Source organism: Grammomys surdaster, unplaced genomic scaffold (genome assembly GCF_004785775.1).
Source record: "Grammomys surdaster isolate TR1022 unplaced genomic scaffold, NIH_TR_1.0 66, whole genome shotgun sequence".
Lineage (NCBI taxonomy): Eukaryota > Metazoa > Chordata > Mammalia > Rodentia > Muridae > Grammomys > Grammomys surdaster.
Window position 1 is genome coordinate 6,096,491 of NW_021604568.1, and position 22,663 is coordinate 6,119,153.

The following is a 22,663-nucleotide window of genomic DNA, read 5'->3' on the forward strand; positions in this document are numbered from 1 at the left end:
GAATGTTTGCTCAGCACATACAAGAGCCCCAACTGCACTGGGGTGCTGCTGCATGCCTTTAATCCCACCATTTGGGAGGCAAAGGTAGCAGGATCTCTGAGTTCGAGGCTAGCCTGGTTTACAAAGTGAGTTTCAGGACAGCGTTTACAGTGAGTTCCAGGACAGTGAGGGGCTATACAAAGAAAACCTGTCTCAAAAAACAACACAAAATGAAACAAAAAAACAAAACAAGACAAAACCCGGGAGGCAGAGGCCGAGGCCAGCCTGGTCTACAGCGTTCTAGGGCAGCCAGGGCTACACAGAGAAACCCTGTCTCGAAAAAATAAAACAAAACAAACAAAAAAGAGACAAAACCCATGAAGCAAAAGCCAATGGAGGGTATAAAAAAATACCTGTAAAGTTGGATGCTACGGAATTACTGGTCTAAAGTATCATCTAAAGGTTTAGAAACTGTTTTAGTATCTTTCTTGAGCTACACTCTTAAATTTCAAACTATCCAGGTGAAGAGAAAGAATACGTAAATGCTTTGAAAACAGCCGGGCATTTCCCCCCAGGCACTTTTCGAGTAGCTTTTTGTCAATAGTTCCAAGAAGTATTAGAGTTGTAATATATTAATAATGACACACAGACTAGTGAATTAATCAGTTTGTCAGGCTTATCTTTGCGTATCAGCAAAACAATGTTAAGCGCTTCTTAGGCATTTCTTAGAGCTTTCACAGGACCCGAGCACCTCAAGGTACCGCGTCTCTGATTTAAACTGGGTTCCTCCTAACACTAGGGGGAGGCCAAGATCCTTGGGATGCTCCCAACCCAGGGGGAGGGAGGCGGGGTCTATTGTCAAGTCACGCCCTCCCCACTTGTGACTGGCAAAGACACTAGCCAATGGGTGCCAGGCAATGGCACGCTGACGCCCCGCCCCCTGGAGCTCCCCGCGGTCCCACAGCATCCTCTGGCCGACGTCTTGAAGGCTCCGGCTTGGGCGGACGGAGCCTCGTGCGCAGGCGCGGAGTTAGACCTCGCCGTAGCCCCCATCGCCTCGGGGAGTCTCATCACAGTGGGTCCGCTGGCCCATAGGGGCGCTTTCCCTCCTCTACCCTCCCGGGTTCCCCGCGCGCCCTACGCGCCCCAATGGCGGAGCTGCGGCCTAGCGTCGCCCCCGGCCCCGCCGCGCCCCCGGCCTCTGGCCCTAGTGCCCCTCCGGCCTTTGCTTCACTCTTTCCCCCGGGACTGCACGCCATCTACGGAGAGTGTCGCCGCCTCTACCCTGACCAGCCGAACCCGCTCCAGGTTACCGCTATCGTCAAGTACTGGTATGTTCTGGGCCTGGGGAGGACGGGGGGGCCAGCCGGGAAAGCTTCGAGCACTGGGGACGAAGTAATTTGCAGAAGTGGGAGGAAGAAAATGGTTAAAGTACTTGGGAACCAGGAGCTTCCTGACGCTGTGGAAGGAGTTAAGACAGAAGTTGGGAATGGGGACAAAGGGTTAATGGATCCCTTGAGTAGTGAGGGGTTAACCGGGATTAGGAGAACCGAGAACTGGGGGTGTATACAGGAGCGGAGGGGGGACTGTGAGAGCGAACTGTAAACGTGGAGAAAGGAGGGGGCGCCTGTGGTGGGTCATTAGTGGGCTTGGGGGAGCCGGGGGGCGGCTGGGGTGGAATGGGGGGAGGTGAGGCGGGGCCTGGAGAGCATTTGAGAGGGCTTTGGAGGGCATGGGACCGCGTAGTCTAGGGTGGTCCGGGGACCAGGACGCCCCTGTGGGTTAGGAGGGAGCAAGATGAGGGCATTGTGCCTTTGATGAGTGAAGAGTTGAGGAGAGGCCTTCTTTCAGCCTTCTTTCGGGACCTTCCCGAGCGCAGGAGCTTCTGTCATTCTGTGCGAAGCTGTTGCTCTTGAAGTTTGACAGAGCAGCTCTTCCAGATAAACTTTTTGCTTACTCTGCACGGTTCTCTTTCTCTCTGCAGAGCTTGCTTCTGGCTTTGCAGCTGCTTTTGCTTTAGGATGTTAGTTAAGAACAGGTTTTGGGAGAGCCAAGCTTTGGCTCGGGATTGAAGGGGATCTTAGCTAGCCACGAGGTGCGTGATGGAGACCTGAGTGGGCAGAAGGAATGAAGTGTAGCCTGAAGAAGCGTTTTCTGTCTTGTCTTCAGGATTTCAGCCCAAGTTTAAAGTTGCCCAGCAAAAGATCGGTTTCCAAATGGACTGGCTGTCCTTGGGGTAAAAATGGCACTTGCTAATCTCCTATTCTTGTTTGCAACCTGTTTCTTCAGTCAACCTTCAGACAAAACAAGTGTTATGGAACAAGTCCTCATGGTCTTTCTGGACCAAACATAGACTAAGAGATGGCCACACTCATGCAGGCAGTCGCTGTATTAGATGACTGCTTTCAGTAGATCCTGGAAAGTTCCTGGGGCAACAGCTTGGGGTATTTTACAAAAGATGGACCTGAAGTGGGGGAAGTGGATGTCTTTGTGAGTTACACCCCCTTTAAAGCTGAGTCTTTTTCCTATGTAATATCCTCTTATTGCCTCTGGAGATGGAAGATGGGCTGTACAGGGCTGAGGCTAACTCCCTGTGTCAGTGGGAGCATGCTGCAAAGGAAACTGACAGCTCGGAGGGCCTGGGGACCAGCCTCTGTCTGGGTAGCCAGGAGACATGCCAGCAAGGCATCTGTGCAGGGCAGCCTGTTTCCAGGCTGAAGAGCGTTTGGAAGAGTGCTTCTCTGTGGGAAGGGGCTCTTGCTAATTTAATCACCCATTTCAATGGCACCTCTGTGTTAGTTGTGATGAACTTGCCCCAAGTCATGAGAAAAATGAGGCTGACCTTGCCATGCTGTTTGCTCTGATCTTGTGTAAGTTTGAGGGAAAGCTCCTGTGCAGAATGGGAGCCATCTGGTTTTACGTTACCTACGTGGCCATCAAGACAGACTTGTGTGTTAAAGGTATGGAAGGAAAGGACCAAGGGTAGTTACACCATTTATTTTCTTTCTACTACAAGCCTGGAGTGAAGCTGTACCCCCAGAGGTAGACTAGAATGTGATAATAAATAAGAAGATGTGTACAACACTTTGTTTTGTTTTTCGAGACAGGGTTTCTCTGTGTAGTCCTGGCTGTCCTGGAACTCACTCTGTAGACCAGGCTGGCCTCGAACTCAGAAATCCGTCAGTCTCTGCCTCCCAAGTGCTGGGATTAAAGGCATGTGCCACCACCGCCTGGCTTGTACAACACTTTTTGAAGTAAGAAATGCCACCTAGACATAGGACTCTAAGAGGGACCAGCTTAGTAACTGGTTCTTTCTAAGACTCAGAGGGATTCACAGAATTGAGATACTGCAGTTTATTCCTATCCCTTATGTGTAGGATCTTAGCAGCCCCTTCAATCCTCACAGCAGTATGACTGACTAAACTGCTTGGGTCCGGCTATGGGCTTTCTTCGGGGGGGTTGAGGGGTAGCATTTTAGCTAGTGGTCCCTGGCCACCAGGAGTACTCTGGCTGATAGTTGAGATTTTCAAGCAAGACAGGATCAAAGTAGGGAGGCAGAGCTTGGTGTCTTATCCTGCAACTGCCCTATAGAGAGAAAGAAATCAGATGTTTAGGGAATTAAGGTAAGGGATGCTCTGGGCCCTTGGACCGCGTCTCTTCCTAAGTGTAAAATATTATTTTTCCCCATTCATCTGAGTGTGAGTATGAGGCTAACTCTGCTTGATTCGTAGCCATTCCCTGACTCTTCTTAAACCCTCTTCTTGATGTGACCTCTCTTGGGAGACTGTGTGTGGGAGAGATGTAGCATGCCAGCAGGTGGAACAAGGACAGAAAACACAGTGCCACTGCTTGTTGCTGGGTGGACCTAGGCTGCATCAAGGGCTGTTGAGGATTTGCAGCAGGAAGTTGGAGAGAGTATGGAGTCCCTTTTTTAGGGTTCTACAGCCTTAATGGGGTCCTTTTCTTTCCTCTATCCATCCCCAAACCATTTCTAAATCCAGCTGGTGAAGGGTTTAGTCAAATGATTTGGTGAAATCACAGTTAAAGGCAGAGATCTGTCCCTTTCCCTAACTCCCTCAGGCGAGATCCTAAGCTATTTTAGTGACTTTCTTTCTTAGGACTTCTATAAATAACTTAGCCTCCCCCCTCCCCCAAGAATAAGGATTTCAACAAAGGCTAGTAACATCCTGGCAAAGAGGATGAAACCAGACTTACTGGTTTTAAAATAGGGTTTGAATTGCATGGTCCTGGCACATTTGCTGGGATCTCTTGTACCATGTCTTTTATTTGGTCGTTAGCTTTCCCTCAGTAGTTTAGCCCACTTGCAGAGTGCACTCTGGTCCATGTTCCAGGGGCAAAGGCAAACTCCACTCTGTGGTCTGTGGAGTGGTCCACGTGAGGTGGCTCAAATGCCGGGTTTATGGGCTCAGTGAACACTTTCTTCTGCTGAAGGGTTTCATTTAGTGTGCTTCACTAGTCTACTGTGTTTTCCTGTCCGTTCTGAGGGGAACCAGGTTTTATTTGTTGCTGTTTGTTTTGTTTTTCTTAAGCACTAATTGCTAAAAGAGCTTTTATTGAATTAAATCTTCAACTGCTTCTCTGGATTTATGGGGAAATTTAATGTGATCCTTAGAGCCTCAGATCGTGAAAGGTCCCAGCTCTTCCTTTGAGCCAAGTGCCCCGTGACTCACTCTTCAGGCTGCAGGTGCTCACAGGCTCAGCCTGACTCACACTGCAGTGCTCTGTGCAGAGCTGAGCTAACTGATGTTTAGACTTCGTCACTTGCAGTGACTGAGTTTTGATCTGAGGAGTATAGGCCAAGGTCTGTGCAGACTGGAAGTTTTGTGTGTATTCAGAAGAAACAATAGGAGGCACAATACAGTGTTGCAGGAACTAGCTGTCTAAGAGGCAGGTGCAGAGTGGAACCTGTGCTTTCAGGAATGAGATCCACTGGGCATGCTCTGGACAGTCATTCTACAGAAGCCATTGATTGACTGATGCATCTCTTACCTTGAAGCCTGGCATGTTGATACAGAGAGATGAAGACTCACTCCATCTGGAGTCAGCAACTTGAAACAGGCAAAAGCAAAATGGGCAACTACCACGTCTGCTTTATTTCTAAAAGAGGCCCTGCCTGTTGGAGGGAAGAGAAGGGAATGTCTTGAACATGTGGAATCACACAGCCTTGGATGCTTTTCCCTTGGCTCATCCCTATAGAGATGTTTGCCTCCCTTTAGGTATCCTTCACTGTAGCTTCCTCTAGGATGGGGCTTTTGGGTTTGTAGAGCAGAACCTCCTACTTGATAGTTCCTGGTTTTCAGGTTTAAACTGACACCTTGTCTTTTGTCTTTTGCAGGTTGGGTGGTCCAGACCCTTTGGATTATGTTAGCATGTACAGAAATATGGGGAGTCCTTCTGCCAACATTCCTGAGCATTGGCACTACATCAGCTTTGGCCTGAGCGATCTCTATGGTGACAACAGAGTCCATGAGTGAGTGTCTGCCACCTGTCTGTCTTTCCTTAACCCTAAGCCTATTTCTGAGGTTCTATTGGATATGTGTGAGAATGATGGTTCTGTGGGAGTGACACTTTCCAGTGTCACCTCTGTGGTTCCACCTTCTGCCTGTGTTGGCTAGCCTGGATCTCGCTCTGTAGGCCAAGCTGGTGTTGAATTTGTGGTGGAGGGGCAGCTTGTGGAATTGCTTAAGCTGGTCTTGAACTCTCCATCCTCTCACCTTAGCCTCCCGAGTGACGGGTTCCAGATGTGTGCCGCCAACCTTGTATTCATCTGTGCTTGGGTTGTCCACTTCACGTGTGTAGCCCAATCTGCTGTTCGCTGTCCTGTGTCTCTTACCCCTCTCAGGGTTAGAGAGATGGCTTAGCCGTGGCTCAAGTGGTTAAGGGCATTGGCTGCTCTTCCAGAGGACCCAAGTTCAATTCCCAGCACCCACAGGGCAGCTCACAACTGTCTTTTAACTCTAGTTCCAGCAGATCCACAGTCCTCTTCTGGCCTCTGTAGGCAGTAGACACATAAGCAATAGGCACACAGACATACATGTAGCCAAGACCCCCCATACACTTAAAATAATAGAAAGTTAAAATTTTTTCTTACTGCCTAATTTCTCTTTATAATCAACTAATATATGTTTTAATTCCAAAACACATTTTGATACCAAGTGAAATATAATTAACTTACTATTTAATCCTCCAAAATTACAATTAGAATAATTATAAAAGCTAACAATTTTAAATCACTGATTATGCACCTGGTACTCTTGTAGCCATTTATACATATGTGTCACTAATGAATTTAATTTTCAGCATAACTCTGTAAAACTACTAGGTGATAATATTTGCCTCGCTTAGTAATAAGAAAACATAAAGAGTCTCTATACCATAATTTCTTTTCTCAGCAGTGTGGGGGCCAACATTGATTGACTGGGTGATTGATTCAGAGCTAGGATTTAAATGTAGGCAGTCTGGCTCCCTAGGTCAGGATCAAACCCAGGTCCTCAGCATGGTAGGTATAGCATAGCAACATGGAAGATATGAAGAACTACAACAAACTGGGAAGAAAGTTAACATATTACCATCTCCAAAGTCAGGACAGAGTCATCTGTACAGAGTCAGGATAAGAGAGCCTTGCTACTTTTTTGTTTATGTGTTTTTGAGACAGGGTTTCTCTGTGTAGCCCTTAATGTTCTAGAACTCACTCTGTAGACCAGGCTGGCCTCGAGTTCACAGAGATCCATCTGGGATTAAAGGCCTGTGATACATCACCTGTTGGAGCCTTGCTACTATTTTGTTATGGTAATATTTTAAAATGACAGCACCTGATCTGTCTTGAGGTACGGCCCTACCATCTTCCCGACTAGGCAAGGCCTGAGGCCATGAGTGGCTGCGTGTTCTCACTGCTGCTTGGCTCAGGTAGGCCAGAAGCACTAGCCCTGCCACCCTCGAGACACCAGTGTGGGAGATGGCTCTGCCAATCTTCCATGCTGTCTCTACAATGCTTGGCTGAGCCCAGACCATCCCACCATCCACACGGTACCCTGTAGAAATGAGACTCTAATGTTTAAAGATTATCCAATAACTTTATATATTTAGAAATGCTCAAATAACAAGATGCCCACATAATTAGAAGTGTTAACCAATTAACTAACCTAGATATAAGTTGTTACCCAGGACTGCTCTCCATACATACGTGGCTTTCCATGGCTGCTACGTCTCTCCCAAGCTGCTCCTCTTCCTCTCCTCTTCCTCTCCTTACTCCTCCCACATTAGCTCCTCCCAACTTTCGGGGAAAATATCCCGTTATACTTTTTCAACTGGCCTAGGATAAGGACCACCACCCAGATAGAAGAAGGATAGTGTAAGAGGTCTCCCTTGTTACCCGGTTCTCTTGTTGTTGCTGCTGTTGTGTTGATGAGGAAACTGAGTTACTTAAGCCTCACATCTAGATTATAAAGGAACTGAAATTTGTGTTAGCTGGAGTCCAGAGTCTGGACTCTTAGATCACTGCACCATATCACACCAACTCTTTGCCCACAGGCCCAGGCCAGCTTTCTCTGTCTTTTGTTAGGTTCAGAGGCCAGGCCTCCTCTTCCCTAGCACATGGGAGGTAGTATCTATGTCTGCCTTCACAGCCTTCCAAATGGATCAGCAGAAACCTTGGAACAGACTTAGTCTTGCCTGAGTGGGGACCTGGCTGTACGGTATTTAGAGTGGAGCTAGATGATAAAAACAGAGGAAGAAGTAAAGAGTGTGCTGTGTGTTTTCTTTTGGGTTTTGGAGACAGGTTCTCACTCTGTGGCTAAGGTTGGCTTGGAACTCACTGCAGTCAAGGCTGACCTAGATCCCCTGGAGCTGGAGTTCTAGGTGGTTGTGAGCCACCAGATGTGGGTACTGGGCACCTACCTTGGTTTCTCTGGAAGTGCTCTAAACAACTCAGTGCCAGTGAAATGGTTTTGTAGGTAAAGGCACTTGCTCCAAGCCTGATAGTGACCTGAGTTTATTCCCTGGAACCCAGGGGGAAGGAGAGAACCAGCTCCACAGTTGCTATCTGATCTCCACATTCTTGAAATGGTACCATGTGCATATTCGTCCTCATTACACTCCTGTTTTAGTCAGGGTTACTATGTAATAAAACACCATGACCAAAAGCACTTAGGGAGGAAAGGGTTCACTTGGCTTACATATCCTGAATCCTAGTCTCTTTGAGGGAAGCCAAAACAAGAACTCAGCCAGGCAGGAACCTGGAGTCAGGAACTGATGCAGAGGCCGTGGAGGAGTGCTTACTCCTCATGACTTGTTCAGCCTGTTTTCTTATAGCACCTGGCTCCACCAGACCAAGGTAGTACCACCCACAAAATGCTAGGTCCTCCCAGGTTAATTAATAAATAAGGAAATGTCCAACATGTAGTGGTACACACCTTTATTTCCAGCACCCAGGAGGCCAGCCTGGTCTACATAATTAGTTCCAAGACAGCCAGAACTATGTAGAGAGACCCTTTCTCAAAAAAAAAAAAAAATTCTGTGTGTGTGTGTGTGTGTGCACATGTGGAGGCTAGAGGAGGCAGTTGGATCCCCTAGAGCTGGCATTACAGGCAGTTGTGAGCCATCTGATGTGGATGGTGGGAACTGAGCTGTGCTTTTCTCAGATAGCTGCAAGTACTCTTAAGCACTGAACCATCTCTCCAGGTCCCCTCCCCACCATAAGGAATTCTTGTTTCCTCTTAAGTAGACACTGAAGTTCAGCAATGTTTGCTATCCAGGTGGTAAGGTAAAAGCCAGTCTGGTGACCCTGAGTCTGTTCCTCTCCATGGTGTTGTGCTGTTTTTCTTTTTGTTCCTACTGTGTCTCCTCCTAACATCTTTCTCTCTTCCTCACAGCTTGTTGAGGATAGAGACAGGCATTTCCTCTTGCTCAGAGACAGGAGGATGGGGAGGAGCCCTGCTTGGTAATCCTAAGGTGATGTACAATTGCTTGTATGGCCATTTCACCCATGCTTTCTCCTTGCCTCACATTCATTAGAGGGAACAGGATGAGAACAATTGTTTGCACAAACTGCTGGCCATGAGGAGCTGAGTTTGGCTCCCCAGCATCCACAGAAAAAGCTGGGCATGGTGCTGCACACCTGTAATCATAGCACTGGGCAGGTGGAGACAAGAAGATGGAGCTCACGGGCTAGTTAGTCTCACTGAATGGTGAGCCAGGCCCAGTGGGAAGGCCTGTTTCAAAAAATAAGGTGCAGACCAATAAAAGGAGATGCCACATGTGCATACCTACATGACATATGCATATATGATACCACACATCTGCACAAATTAAAAACAAAAAGTTAAATTTGGGCATTATATATTTTTACTTATATATGCACACACACATGTATATTGATATTTAGATCCTGAGAATTGTACTCAGCCCCCTGCCCCACACTGGTACACACCCTACCACTGAGCTACACACTAAGAGTCTAAGAACATAAAAATTATGGCCTGTGATCTCATGGGGTTTTGACACATACGTAAGTTATGTAACGCTTACATCGCTTTGTTTCACATATTTATTCATCTTTTGTGGTCAAAACATCCCATGTGCTTCCTTTCAGCTTTCTGAGAAGTGCAGTGCACTCTTGTTATTTCTAGGCACCCACAGTACAGTTGCTCCCCGGTGTTTCTTGAACTGAATTTCCATTGATCAGCTTCTCCCCTCTCTTCTGCTGTCTCTATGGCCCCTGCTTAATCTACAGGTCTACACCCATATCTGTGAGTGTACCAAAAGGGCCACCATGTGGGTGCTGGGGATTGAACTCAGGACCTCTAAAAGAGCAGTCAGTGCTCTTAACCACTGAGCCATCTTTCCAGCTCCCTCATTTTTGCTCTTATCTGTTTTTATTTTATGTGTATAGCATTTTTCCAGCACGTATGTCTGTGCACCATTGATTTGTCTAGCCTGGAGGACAGAAGAGGGCAGGCATCAAATTTCCTGGAACCTTAGTTACAGATAGTTGTGAGCCACCATGTGAGTGCTGGGACTTGAACCTGTATCCTTTGGAAGAATAGCCATTGCTCCTAACTGACTGAGGCCTCTGTCTAGCCCTTGTCTTAATTTTTTGAAATAGTGTCTCATGTACTCCAGACTTACTTTGAATCGTCTTGTTGCTGAGGATGACCTTGGTTTTCAGACCCTCCTGCCTGCCCCACCCCACTGCTGGGGTTGCAGCTGTATGCTACCACAGCCAGGACTGTGTGGTGCTGGGGCTAGAGAACCCTGGCTCGTGCGTGCTAGGCAGACACTACCAAGTGAGCTGCACCCCTAGCCCAGAAGATTTTGAAGAGGCTGTTTCTGAAGTTGAAAGATGATATAGATTCTATCTTGGAGCAGCAACCGGGGTGAGCATGAGGATTTTCTAGAAAGGCTACCCACAAATGCCTTCAGCAGAAGAGACTGCCCTTTCCCAGTCCCCACACCTGGGAGCTGTCAGACATCTGGGCCTCAGCTGACAAGTGCTAGTTTGAAACTTGCAGCTCTGGCTTTTTCCTTTGTAGCCAGGCACGTATGGATGGAGTGGAGAGATTGGGGGGTTGGGGGGCTGTAGAAGAGGAAGGAGCTTCAGTGCCTTTCTCTGAGGATTTCTGCTGCTCCTGGGACCTCTAGAAGCCCTCACTGGACAAAAAGTTCCTGAGGTTGAGGAAGGCCTTTGAGGCTGCCTGGCTGGAGAATGTGTTCATGAACTAAGGCAGACTTCTTGCGAGATTCTGCGAGGCAGTCATCTGTAGAATTACTGGACTGGTTCCAAAGACTGGCTTCATGTGGAATTGCCCCACATGTTGGCCCTACCCATAGGGCTACACTTCACCACCAGGGGAGAGCTAGGCTGTGCCCTACAAATGCTGACTGGTTGACAGACGTGGCATATTCAAGTGGATTTGGGGTTGTTCTGGCCCTACTTGAGGCTGGAGTTGCAGCTGGCGTGGCTGGTGAGCCTCCTGTAGCTGCCGTGACTGAGGCCATGGAAAGCCTTCTTTCCTTTCCTGTTCTTCTTCACTGGATTCCGTACCCTACAAGTTAGTTATTGAAACACTGGCCACAGATTAACTTTGCCATTTTGTGGATTCAATCTCCTGCAGTTTAGAAAGGTTAACTTTCCTTTCTCAAAGCTTGCCTTAAAGGAGCTCTGTAACATGCCCCTTTCTGTGCCAGGGTCTCCAGTAGGAGCCCTGCCTTTGCTGGGCGTACGTCTTGGCCTTCCTCCCAGTGGATCTGAGCTTGCCTCCCTCCCTGGAGCTCCACAAGGGCACAGTTGATGGTCCCCAGGATAGTGCGGCTGAAGAGCAGGCTTAAGGAAGGAAGGGGTGCTGGCTCAGCAGAAGGCAGGCAGGCCACTCTGAAGCCTGGTCCCTTTGCTTTTATCTCAGAGGTGTTTAGTTTCAAGGTGACTGTGAAATTGGGAGTGTCTACTACGGCTGGGGATTCAGACTCTGAGAAGAGTGGAAGGATGAACGGGGGAGAGTTTAAGGAGGGGCCTAGACCTTTTTTTTAGATTACATTTATTTGGGGATGTCACAGACACATGTGCCCAGTGCACATGTTAGAGGACAACTTCATGAATTGACTCTCTTTCCACCATATGGATTCCCAGGACCAAACTACGTCAGGCTTGGCAGCAAGCACCTTTACTTGCTGAGCAGGCTCAGCAAGACCTCTTATTTTTTGTAGTTGCTATGGTGCTGGGACTCAGACCCGGGCTTTGAATGTACTAGGCAAGCTCTCTAGAACCCCAAGCTCCTAGACTTCTGAGGTTTCCAGTTCTGAGACTTGCTTTTTCCCTGTCCACCAGAAAAGCAGTGTGGGGTTATGAGTCTGAATGTGTGTGTATACACTTGCCTGTTCGCCTAGGGTTATCTTCCTCTGTCATTTTCCATCATAGTTTTTTGAGAAAAGATCTCTCACTGTCTTAGAGTTCCTATTGCTGTGATGAAACACCATGGCCAAAAGCATCTCGGGGAGGAAAGTGTGGATTTTGATTATACACTTATATCACAGTCAAAGGAAGTCGGAACAGGGACCCAAGCAGGGCAGGAACCTTAAGGCAGGAGCTGATGCAGAAGCCATGGCCGAGTACTCCTTATGGCTTGCTCAAGGGTGGTTTCCACTCACAAGGAACTGAACCCTCCTACATCAATCACCAAGAAAATGTCCCTCCCACAGGCCTGCCTTTCCCTAGATCTTATGGAGATGTTTTGTCAGTTGAGGCTTCCTCCTCAGATGGCTATAACTTATGTGAAGTTGACATAAAAACTAGCCAGGACACTTACTGAACCTGGAGCTTGCTATTTGAGCGACACTGGCTAGCCATTAAGCCCTCAGAACCTACCTGTTGCTTCCCCACCCACCCCACTGGGCCTACAAGCCTATATCACTGTTCAACTTTTCCATGGGTGATGAGGATATGATCTCAAGTTTTCATGGTCGCATAGCAACCCATTGTGCTCTCCCTAACTCACTCACTCACTCACTCACTCACTCACTCACTCACTCTGTCTATCTATCTATCACCTATCTATCTATCTATCTATCTATCTATCTATCTATCTATCTATCTATCTATCTTCCTTCTATCTTCTATCTATCTATCTTCTATCTATCTCTCTATTATCCATCTATCTATCATCTATCTATCTATCTATTATCCATCTATCTATCATCTATCTATCTATCTATCTATCTATCTATCTATCTATCTATCTTTTTCCTGAGTCAGGATTTCATATTATCTAGGCTGGCCATGAAAACTATATATCTGAGGATCATCTAGAATGCTTAATCCTCCTGCCTCTATCTTCCAGGTGCCAGAATTATAGGTATTCCCTGAACCATGCCTGGTTTTAGGGATGCTGGGGATCAAACCCAGTGCTTCATGGATGCTAGGCTGACACTTAACTGAGTTACATCTTCAGCTCCACCTATGTTTGTGCAGTGCTGGGGAATCAAACCTGTGTTTGTGCATGGTAGACAAGCATTTTACATTCCATGCCTGCCTTTAATACACTGAATGCCTGCCTTCATGCTTCCTGTGTTGTCTGAGTTTGCCAGCACCTTCCTTGTCCAACATTCCTATTCTGGAACGCTGACTCTGGCCCTTGACTTCTAAATTCCTTCCTGTGTTCTGTCTCTGAACTATCTCCCTAAGCTACACTTTCTGTTTCAGGTATCTTAGTTTTGGTCTTGACCCTGAGATAAGGCTAGAATGATCTTGGCCTTTCTGACCTGAGTCATGATGGAGATCTCTTTACCCCTTCAAATAACTGCAGCTTGCTGACCCGCCTCTCAGACCTAGAGACCTCCTGGTGTGCAGCACACACACCTGCCTGGTGTGCAGCACACACACCTGCAAAGCGATACTGAACCATTTTTAAAATTCACATTAGCACCTGGAGTGATGACCCAGCAATTAAGGGCACTTGCTGGTTTTCCAGAGGACCTGTGTTTGGTTCCTAGCACCCACAACTCTAGCTCCAAGAGATCCAACACCCTCTTGGCCTCTATGAGCCCACACACACACTCAGTGCATACAGTCATATAAATATGTACATACACATAAATAAACATGCTAAATTCGAAACACGGAGGCTGAAGAGATGGTTCAGTTGTTAAGAGAGTATACTCCTCTTGCAGAGGATCCAAGTTCATTTCCCAGGATCCACCTCTTAGTGGCTTACACCACCATCTGTAACTCCTGATAAACCGAGTTTGAGCCCTGGGACCTACGAAAAGGTGGAGGGAGAGAACCGACTGGGAAGTTGTCCTCTGACCTCCACACACACATGCAGTAATAGTAATAAAAAATTAGGTTCTACTGTGGCCCTGCCCCTAAAGGAGCTGAGCTCCTGTCCCACCGGGACACTTCTTAGAGACGCCATGAATAAGGGAGCTTCTAGGTAGCAAAAGAAGTATTCGGATTCCAAGTCTGTGTAAGTACTTAGAGGATGGATGACAAATGGGAAACTGTGCCTTCAACCTGATTACTTCCTGTTGCGTGAAGTTGGGTTTCAAACCGTGCCTTACTCTGGTTGACCCATGTTACAAAGAAGCATTTGGCCCCATTTTTGAGTGCAAGAGCGGCGGCAGGATGGCACTACATCTCACGAGTGTAGACACCGCCGCCTGTGTAGCACCATCAGGAGGCTCAGAACGAGAAACAACTTCTAGAGTAGACAAGATACTTTCTAAGTAAATAAAGCTATGCACCTAAATTCAGAGGTGTCGTGAGCTAACAGTTCGATCATGACTGAGTAGAGTTAACCAGGACGTGCCTGTCAGGAAAGTGTCAAGCTGGAGGTTGAAGCCACTCTGTAGAGAGGAAAGTCTTGCTGGGTCATGGCCATGGACCAGTTAGACACTGGTGACAGCTGGACCGTGGTTACAGGATCTCGTGTCATCTCTTCAGTCATAGCTTCTATAACCCTATTGTGTATTTTCAGAAAGTTACCTGGGATGTCTACACCTCTAATGCACAGTGGTGACATGATATGTTACTGGCTTGGTTGGCAAATTGACATGGCTATACTTCTTGTGTGGTCAGGAATATGTCCACTATTCCACAAGCCCACAGCATGTCTTGGCCAGGTCTGATGTTTTTTTTCTGAGGTTTCCTGTAGCTGTGAGGTGCACTTTCCAATCTGGCTAAGCAGAACTAATCTGAGATGAGTTATAAAGATGTGCTGGAAGTGGGCATGGTGGCTCATGCTGAGGCAGGAGGATGTGTGAGTTTGTAGAGTATGTGCTTAGCAAGCCTGGGGCTTGCCTGGGTAACTTAGACTCTTGTTTTGGCGGGAAAGGCCCAGGCTACCCTGAAGCCCATAGCAATCCTCCTGCCTCCTCTAGAGTGGAAGGACTATAAATGTAAGCCACCATATCCAGTAAGATCTCAAGTTTTTTTTGGTTTTTCGAGACAGGGTTTCTCTGTGTAGTCCTGGCTGTCCTGGAACTCACTCTGTAAACCAGGCTGGCCTCGAACTCAGAAATCCGCCTGCCTCTGCCTCCCAAGTGCTGGGATTAAAGGCGTGCGCCACCACCGCCCGGCAGATCTCAACTTTTAATCAAAATAAAATAAAACAAAATCAAATGAACCACATAGATGGCTCATTGGTTAAGAGGACCTGCTGTTCTTACAGAGGACCACCTGTGTTCAGTTCTTGTCACTTATATGGCAGTTCACAACCATCTGTAGCTACAGGTCCAGGAGATCTAACACCATTTCCTGGCCTCTGCAGGCGCTAAACATGCATGTGATACACACACATATCTACAAGCAAAACATCCATACTCATAAACTAAAAATAAATACAGACCAACAACTGAAAGGGAAGGATATCAGCTTAGGACACCAAGACCAAGTTCTCTACAAAGGAGATTTATTTGCCCCAGAGAGACAAAGGGATAAGAGAAGAAGACAGATGAGAGGATGAAGAAGAGGACGGGAACAAAGGAGAGGGATATTTGTCAGGGGTGATGGGAGGGGAGGGCTGACACAAAGGACTGTGTCTGGATAGAGAGGAGATAGGCTGGCCAAATAAGGAAGTAGACCTCGGTGGCCAGCTTTAGGAATGTAATCTAATATTTTTTTTAGCAAGGCAGAGGGAATGGGGGAGAAGACAAGGCCTGCCAGAGCCATGCTAGCCATGTTTGAGTCAGCTAGAGTCCCTTCAACCAGGTCTGGCCCATTCCTCTAAGGCCAGCACTTGGGAGGCTGACATAGGAGGACTGTAAGTTTGAAGCCAACCTGCGCTACACAGTGAGCTCTAGGGGAGCCCAAGTTATATAATGTGCCGCAGTCTCACGATGCCCCCAAGATGTGTTGATACCCAGAAGATCTTTTTCTTCTGTTTTTATATTCAGTTACATGTACACACAGATACACTCTCACACATGCATACAGGGACAAACATGCACACACATACATGGATGCTTTACTTTGAGATTTATTTTTATTGTTTTTATTTACGTGTGTGTGTGTGTGTGTGTGTGTGTGTGTGTGTGTATGAGAGAGAAAAAGAGAGTGTGTGTGAATGTATGCCAAATGTGTATTTCCACAGAGACTAGAATGAGGATGTAGGATCCCCTGGAAATGGAGTTAGAGACAGTTACAATCTGTCATATGGGACTGGGAATCAAATCTGGGTCCTCTGGAAGAGCAGCTAGTACTCTCCACTCCAGTCCTACCATAATTCTTTTTTTTTTTTTTTTAAATAGGATCTCATTGTGTACCCTGGATGGCCTTGAACTCATAGAGATCAGCCTGCCTCTGCCTTCTGGGTGCCGAGATGAAATAGGTGAACACCATGTCTGGCTAGACTTGTTCTTTTAGATGAGCTTTAGGCTTGTGACAAATTGAGCAGACTTGGCTGTATACCTGTAATCCCAGAACTCCAGGATGAGTTCAAGGCTGGCTTCCACCAAAAACAAAGTTTCAGAATCGCCTCCTTCTGTGTGTGATACGTTATAGTACTGATAACTTATTATTAGTTAAAGGTCAGCATGGACAGAATTCTCAAAAGTTCTCTCTGGACTGTACAGTCATTTGGGTTTGGAAAACCTGTGTCCTTTACCTGTCTACCCTCAAAGGGCCATACACAGTAGTTTGACTGTCTCTAGAAGTTTCCTGGCTCTGTTTAGTCATCCCTCCTGCTAGCCACTGGCAACCACTGACCTTTTGTCTCTATAGCTTTCCCTTTTGAAAGTGCTGTCTAATTGGAATCAGAGTACATAGCCCTCTTCAGCCTGGCTTTATCTCACTAACTAATACGCACTTAAGGCTTCTCCATACCTTTTGTGGAGCAGTGGCGAGCTTTCTTTTTTCTGCAAGTAATATTCCATTGTGTAAGTGTAATATGGTACATTCTCTCACCATTCTGTGTTCTAGGAATCAACCCTAAGCCCTTGCATACACTAAGCACAAGCTCTACCACCAAGTCCCTCTTAGTCCCGAGTTTTGAACATTGTTTTATCTTGTTTAGTGTGTGTATACATACTGTAACACGTGTATGGCCGCCAGAGAGCAACTTGATGGGGTCGGTTCTCTCTTCCCACCTTTACATGGTGTAGGGGTTAGTGTTTTGTCAGCTTGTCACCTGGGAAGAGGCAACCGCAACTGAGAAAATACCTCTGTAGGTAAGGCTACATCCCCACCCTCTAGTTGACCTTTGAAGCCTCTGAGTGAGGAAGCTCCTGTGCAGATGCTGGGGAAGAAGCCCATCCCTGAAGCCTTAGGTCTCTGTTGTAGTTGGAGCTGGCTCATGAATCCTACACTTTATTTTTCTTCACTGAGGGAGAAAAAGCAATGAAAGACAGCTGACTCTGGGGTGCACAGCCGTAGCCCAAGGGAGGTCCGAGGCCCACCGGGGGTGTGCTCTGGTACAGACTGCAGAGAGACTGGTCTGCAAACTTGTCCCCTCGGAGCCTATTGGACATAACCTTGTCCATGAGAAGTGTCTGGATTGTGCTCTGTTGAAGTCTCAACCCATCTTAGACTTTCCTTGTCTCAGCTGAACCATCTCAAAAAAGACAGAATCTACAACTGCCTGGCCTGGCCTTTTCCTGTTCCGCCCATTGTTCTCAGAGTTGGAAGTTAGAGCATGGAGGGAGGACCTATAATCCTCTACCTTTGTTTGTGATCCTTTGTTCTGACCCCTAAACACAGTAGGGAGTGACCACTGCCCCAGCTCCTTGTGAGTCCCTGTGGAGACCTGACTTCTTCCAAGGCTTCTCTGCCCCTTGGCTAACTGTTCTCAACTTCACCTTGCCCACAGAAGCTAGAGCCTGAGAGCACACATTTGCCTGTGAGGACAGCATATTCGGGTCACCGTGCAACCTTGTGTTCATCTTCCCTCTGTGGCTCTAGGTACAGAGTGCTAGAGAACATTGTACTCGCTGAGCCATTGCCCACTTCTCAGTTAATACTGACAGCATTTAAGTTGTAGCCCAGGCCTCAGCTTGCTGTATAGCTACGGCTATCCTTGAATCCCAGATCTTCCTGCCTTCCTGTCCATGAGTGGTGGAGTTAAGGCTTTGAACCACTATGCCTGACTGTTACTGTTATTATTTACTTTTGTTTTAAGACAAGGTCTTGGTTATATACCCAATGTGATGGTTGTTCTTGGTTGCCAAGGTGACTACATCTGGAAATAACTAAAACCCAAGCAATGGGTGCACCTGTGAGGGATTTTCCTAATTAAATCATTTGAAATGGGCAGCCCACCTTTAGTCTGGGTCTGATGAAGTTGGGGGCCCACCGTTGCTCTGGGAGCCCATATAGAGGACATGGGAGGGAAGCTCTGTTCTTTGCCCGTTTCCTCTCACTCTCACTGCGAGAACGTTCCATCACTGCAAGGTGATGAAGAAGGTGGAGACCCTTCTTATCTTCTTCTTTTTAAATGTTTTATATTCCTTATTTTTTAAAAAATACTTATTTTATGTGCACTTGTGTTTTGTCTGCATATATGTCTATGTGAGGGTGTTGGGACCCCCTGGAACTGAAGTTACAGACAGTTGTGAACTATCATGTGGGTACTGGGAATTGAACGCAGGTCTTCTGGAAGAACAGCCAGTGCTCTTAACTGCTGAGCCATCTTTCCAGCCACCAGAGCTTACTTCATTATGATTCTGGTGTATACTGAAGACCAGCTGAGACATCTAGCCTCTTGGACTGAACAGCTACTGGATTCTTCGACTTTCTGTTGGTAGACAGCCATTGTTGGACTGGCTGGGCTACAGCCTTTCAAAGCTGCTCTAATAAATCAACCTCTCTCTCTCTCTCTCTCTCTCTCTCTCTCTCTCTCATCCTGTTAGTCCTGTTTTTCTAGAGAACTGTGACTCGTACACCCAGGCCATCCTTGACCTTTAGAAATCCTCCTGCATCAGCCTCCTGGTGCTAATATTACACACATGGTCTACTGACTCCTAGAATCTTTAAATAAAATCATAAATGCACTTTCGTGCTTGGTTGTAGCAATCTTGATGATATGTTGATCATGTCATTTTTCCCTTTAAAAGGTCAGTATAAGGCTAGACATGGTGGCATGTCTGTAATCCCAGCACTGGGGAAGTAGAGACACAAGGATCACAAATTTGTAACCAGCAGGAACCTATATTTAAATCAAATATTTATAAATGTGTTTGTTTGCATGTATGTGTGTTTATGTGTTGGTGGGTACCCACAGAGGCCAAAAGATGGGGGTGGAGCTACAGTCTGTTGTGAGCTACTGCCTGATGTGGGCACTAGAAACTGAGCTCGGATCCTCTGCAAGAGCAGCAAATGCTCCTAACAGCTGAGCTTTCTCTCAAGATACACAAAATATTCACAGACATGCACACAAATGCCATGGTGGGTAAGTCTAGCTGCTGAAATAGACTACATTCTAGGTCAGGCTTATAGAAAGTCAAGTGATGTAATACATGGTGTTCAGACTTAGAAGAAAGGATGACCTGCTGCCCTTCCTGGCACAGGTCTACCAGGTGATAGGTTGGCAGGCCCAGCTGATTTCTACCCAGCATGAATCTTGAGATGTCTTTGGAGGGCCAGGCATTTCTTCACTGTATAGAGCGTCATTGTTGGACAGGTTCTGAGCCTGAGGTTCCTGATAATGAACAACACACCCAATCCTGCTCTTCACTGCCTGTCTTTTGGCTGAAGTCTCTTTGTAGGAGGTGGACTTGTTACCACTTTAGAGCCGTAGGTCCTCATGGCGCCCGACTGTCTCTTCTTGTAGAGTTCGTGCCTTAGGCCTTATAGAGAAGGAATCCAGAGGCTTAGAAGTGTGGTTAGCCTAGATTTGAGGAGAGGCCAGTTGGCCATTTGACAGTGAGGACTTGGGTTTATAACAGCTTCCTAGAAAGTGGAGCACACTGGGCTCCAGACTTCTGATGTAACCCTCAAAGGTCCTTCTTTTCCCATTCCCGTTGTTTAGGGGTCACAGACCCTGCTCATAGAATCAGCGTTGCCTCAAGAAGACCACTCAAATCAAAGAGCTGTTCATGATTTCCAGAACTGGCTTTCAGGTGATCCCCAGTGCTGTTGAGAGCCCTGCCTTCCCGGGTGTGAGGTCAGAGCTCAGGGGTCACGGCTGTGAGATGTAAGAGCTTCTGTGTTCAGTCTCATCCAGCTGGCTGGCTCCATCTTCTGCTGGCAGATAGGACTCCCGAGCACCTCTGAAGGCTTGGCTGGTAGACAGAGAACTGCTTAGTGAAGATTGACAGGCGACATTACAGCGTGCCCAAACTCAGTCTCCTTCCTGCTCATTTCCAGGATCAGGTTGCAGACATTGGATCCCCACCCTTGTCTGGACATTTTTCATTCTTGTAACCAGGGGTTTTACATAGAGAAAAGACCAGAAGGAAGGCAGCAGCTGAGCCTATGGAGTTAGAGATTTCTAGAAATGTTGGTGATGGGGACCTGTTAGTTTGGCGCTCAGTCTTTGACCAGGGACTGTATGCATAGTATGTCCTGCTGTGTCCTGCTGTGCTCGAGTAAAGCCGTAGGCATATGTAGCCTTCAGGGTCCAGCACTTCTGCCTCTTCCTCTGCTGCTCTTGTCCTCCCTCCCTCTGCTCCCTGCTCTCTCTTCTATCTTAAGGCCTTTGCACTTGGCTGTCAGACCTGGAGAGCTCTGCCTATAGATAGCCTCACCCTGACTCCTGCACTCCTTAGGTCTCCCTCAAGGCCTTCTCTGACTGCTTCTTTCCACTTCCCTCCCTCCCTCCTCCTTCTTCCCTCCTCTCTTTCTTTTCTTTTTTCTTTTTTTTTTTTTTTGTTTTTTTTTGTTTTTCAAGACAGGGTTTTTCTGTGTAGTCCTGGCTGTCCTGGAACTCACTCTGTAGACCAGGCTGGCCTCAAACTCAGAAATCCACCTGTCTCTGCCTTCCAAGTGCTGGGATTAAAGGCATGCGCCACCACCGCCCAGCTCTTTTCTTTCTTTTGATATTGGGTCTCATTGTGTAGACCAGGCTGGCCTTGAACTCACAGATATATATATAATGCATTGATGTTTCCTTGATGACTCCAGTATGTGCTAAATGAGTCAGTTGGAGGCGGTTTTTACTCCATGGGTCCGGTTCTTACAGAAGGACTCTTAGCCTCAGAGGAAAGGATAGTGTGCCTCAGCATGAAGTCTGAGCTCTGAGCTCAGGTAAGGAAGTTTCTTCCATTCAGGCCCCCACTCTGGAGATCAGAATCTGTCCAGGGCCACATCAAGCCTTTCTCTGGGAGTGGTGTGTGGCGTGGATGCAGCCTAACTCGGCTTGAGTGAAGGACTAAGTGCTGCACACGATATCGGGACACTCTTCATCTTGTTCCTCAAATTCCCATGGCGCACTATTGAGAGGTCTGTGCTCTGCTCAGTGCTGGAGTGTCCTGGAGTGTAAGGCAGGCAGGGTTTCTGCTTCCCTGAGTCTTAAATTCTTAGGGGAAGACAAATGAAAATGTATTGATAGTTAAAGAGTCCAGGTGCCAGGTTGAAAATTGAGTGGGGATCAAGTGTTAAGAGAGTTCTGAGATGGAGAGGGTTCACTTCACAGGGACCAGTATTGGTTTGTATGAAGTTTTGAATCAGTTTGTATGAGGCTTTAGTGCCAAGACTGTCATGTTGTACAACTCTAGGGACACTGATCATATTGTTCTGTAGTGGGTGCTCCCTGGAGGTATGGTGCTTAGAGCCCTGACCATCCAACTATGTGAAAGTTGAAGTAGGAGGGACCTTGAGGCCTTCTAGGTACAGAAGGAAGGCCAGTGTGGGACAGGATGAGCACGCAGTCTGCAGGCAGTGTGAGAAATGTGATTCTTAGCATTGGAGAGATGGCTCAGTGGTTAAGAGCACTTGGGTCTGGTTCCTACCATCCAATGGCAGCTCAAAAAACCTCCTGGAACTCCAGATCAAGAGGATCTAACGCCCTCCTCTGTCCTCCTTGAGTACTAGGCATGTACCTGGTACACATATATACATTCAGGCAAAACACTCCTGTATACATAGTAAAAGTAAAAGCTTCAAAAAGAATGCGACAGTCAGGACAACCATTCATAACTCTAGTTCTCGAGGATCTAATGCCTTCTGCTGACCTCCAGTACCAGGTACACACATGGTATGTGTACATACATAATACATAGAAAGTATTAAAGTCTAAAAAAATTATTAAAATAAAATTAAGTTTCATTTTGGAAAAGAATTAACAGTGAATTCATGGGTGATAGGGAACACAGGGCTATAGGGACACTTTCCCAGAGGCAGGGCTCTGTCCTAGTGTGAGGGTCTTACAATGGAGGTGATTGATAGCTGCAGGAGGGACCCCAGGGTAGCACCAGAAAGGTATTTGGACCCAGCTTTGACAGTAAGAGGAAAACTCGTGACACTTTAGTGTTGCTTGTTTGTTGTTTAATGTCAAGGTCTGGTCATCTCTGAAACCGAGGAAGTGTCATCACCACACAGATGCTCAACCTTGACATGCTGTACCTCCCCATGCACACACACGAAGCACAGCCTTGCCCTTGGGGAGCTGAGGTGCTGAGGAGACTGTGTCTTGAATTACCTGCGGCAAGTGTCTCGAGCCACCTGGCTGCTCAGAGTCGCAGGAGATAGTGGGTGGACAGAAGGCTCCTGGGCAGGCCTCTGGCTCCTGGTTCAACAAGCCTT

General features: G+C 47.1%; 1 protein-coding gene across 2 annotated transcripts in view; it reads left to right on the plus strand.

Moving 5' to 3' along the window:
* The first annotated feature begins 963 nt into the window (after positions 1–963).
* Sufu (SUFU negative regulator of hedgehog signaling) overlaps positions 964–22,663 on the plus strand; it is a 101,479-nt gene continuing 79,779 nt past the window's right edge. For both annotated transcript variants that reach the window (XM_028774847.1, XM_028774849.1), the window contains exons 1-2: positions 964–1,310; positions 5,336–5,470. In XM_028774847.1, coding sequence (XP_028630680.1) covers positions 1,129–1,310; positions 5,336–5,470 — 317 coding nt within the window. In that variant the 5' untranslated portion in view covers positions 964–1,128. The remainder of the gene's footprint in view (positions 1,311–5,335; positions 5,471–22,663) is intronic.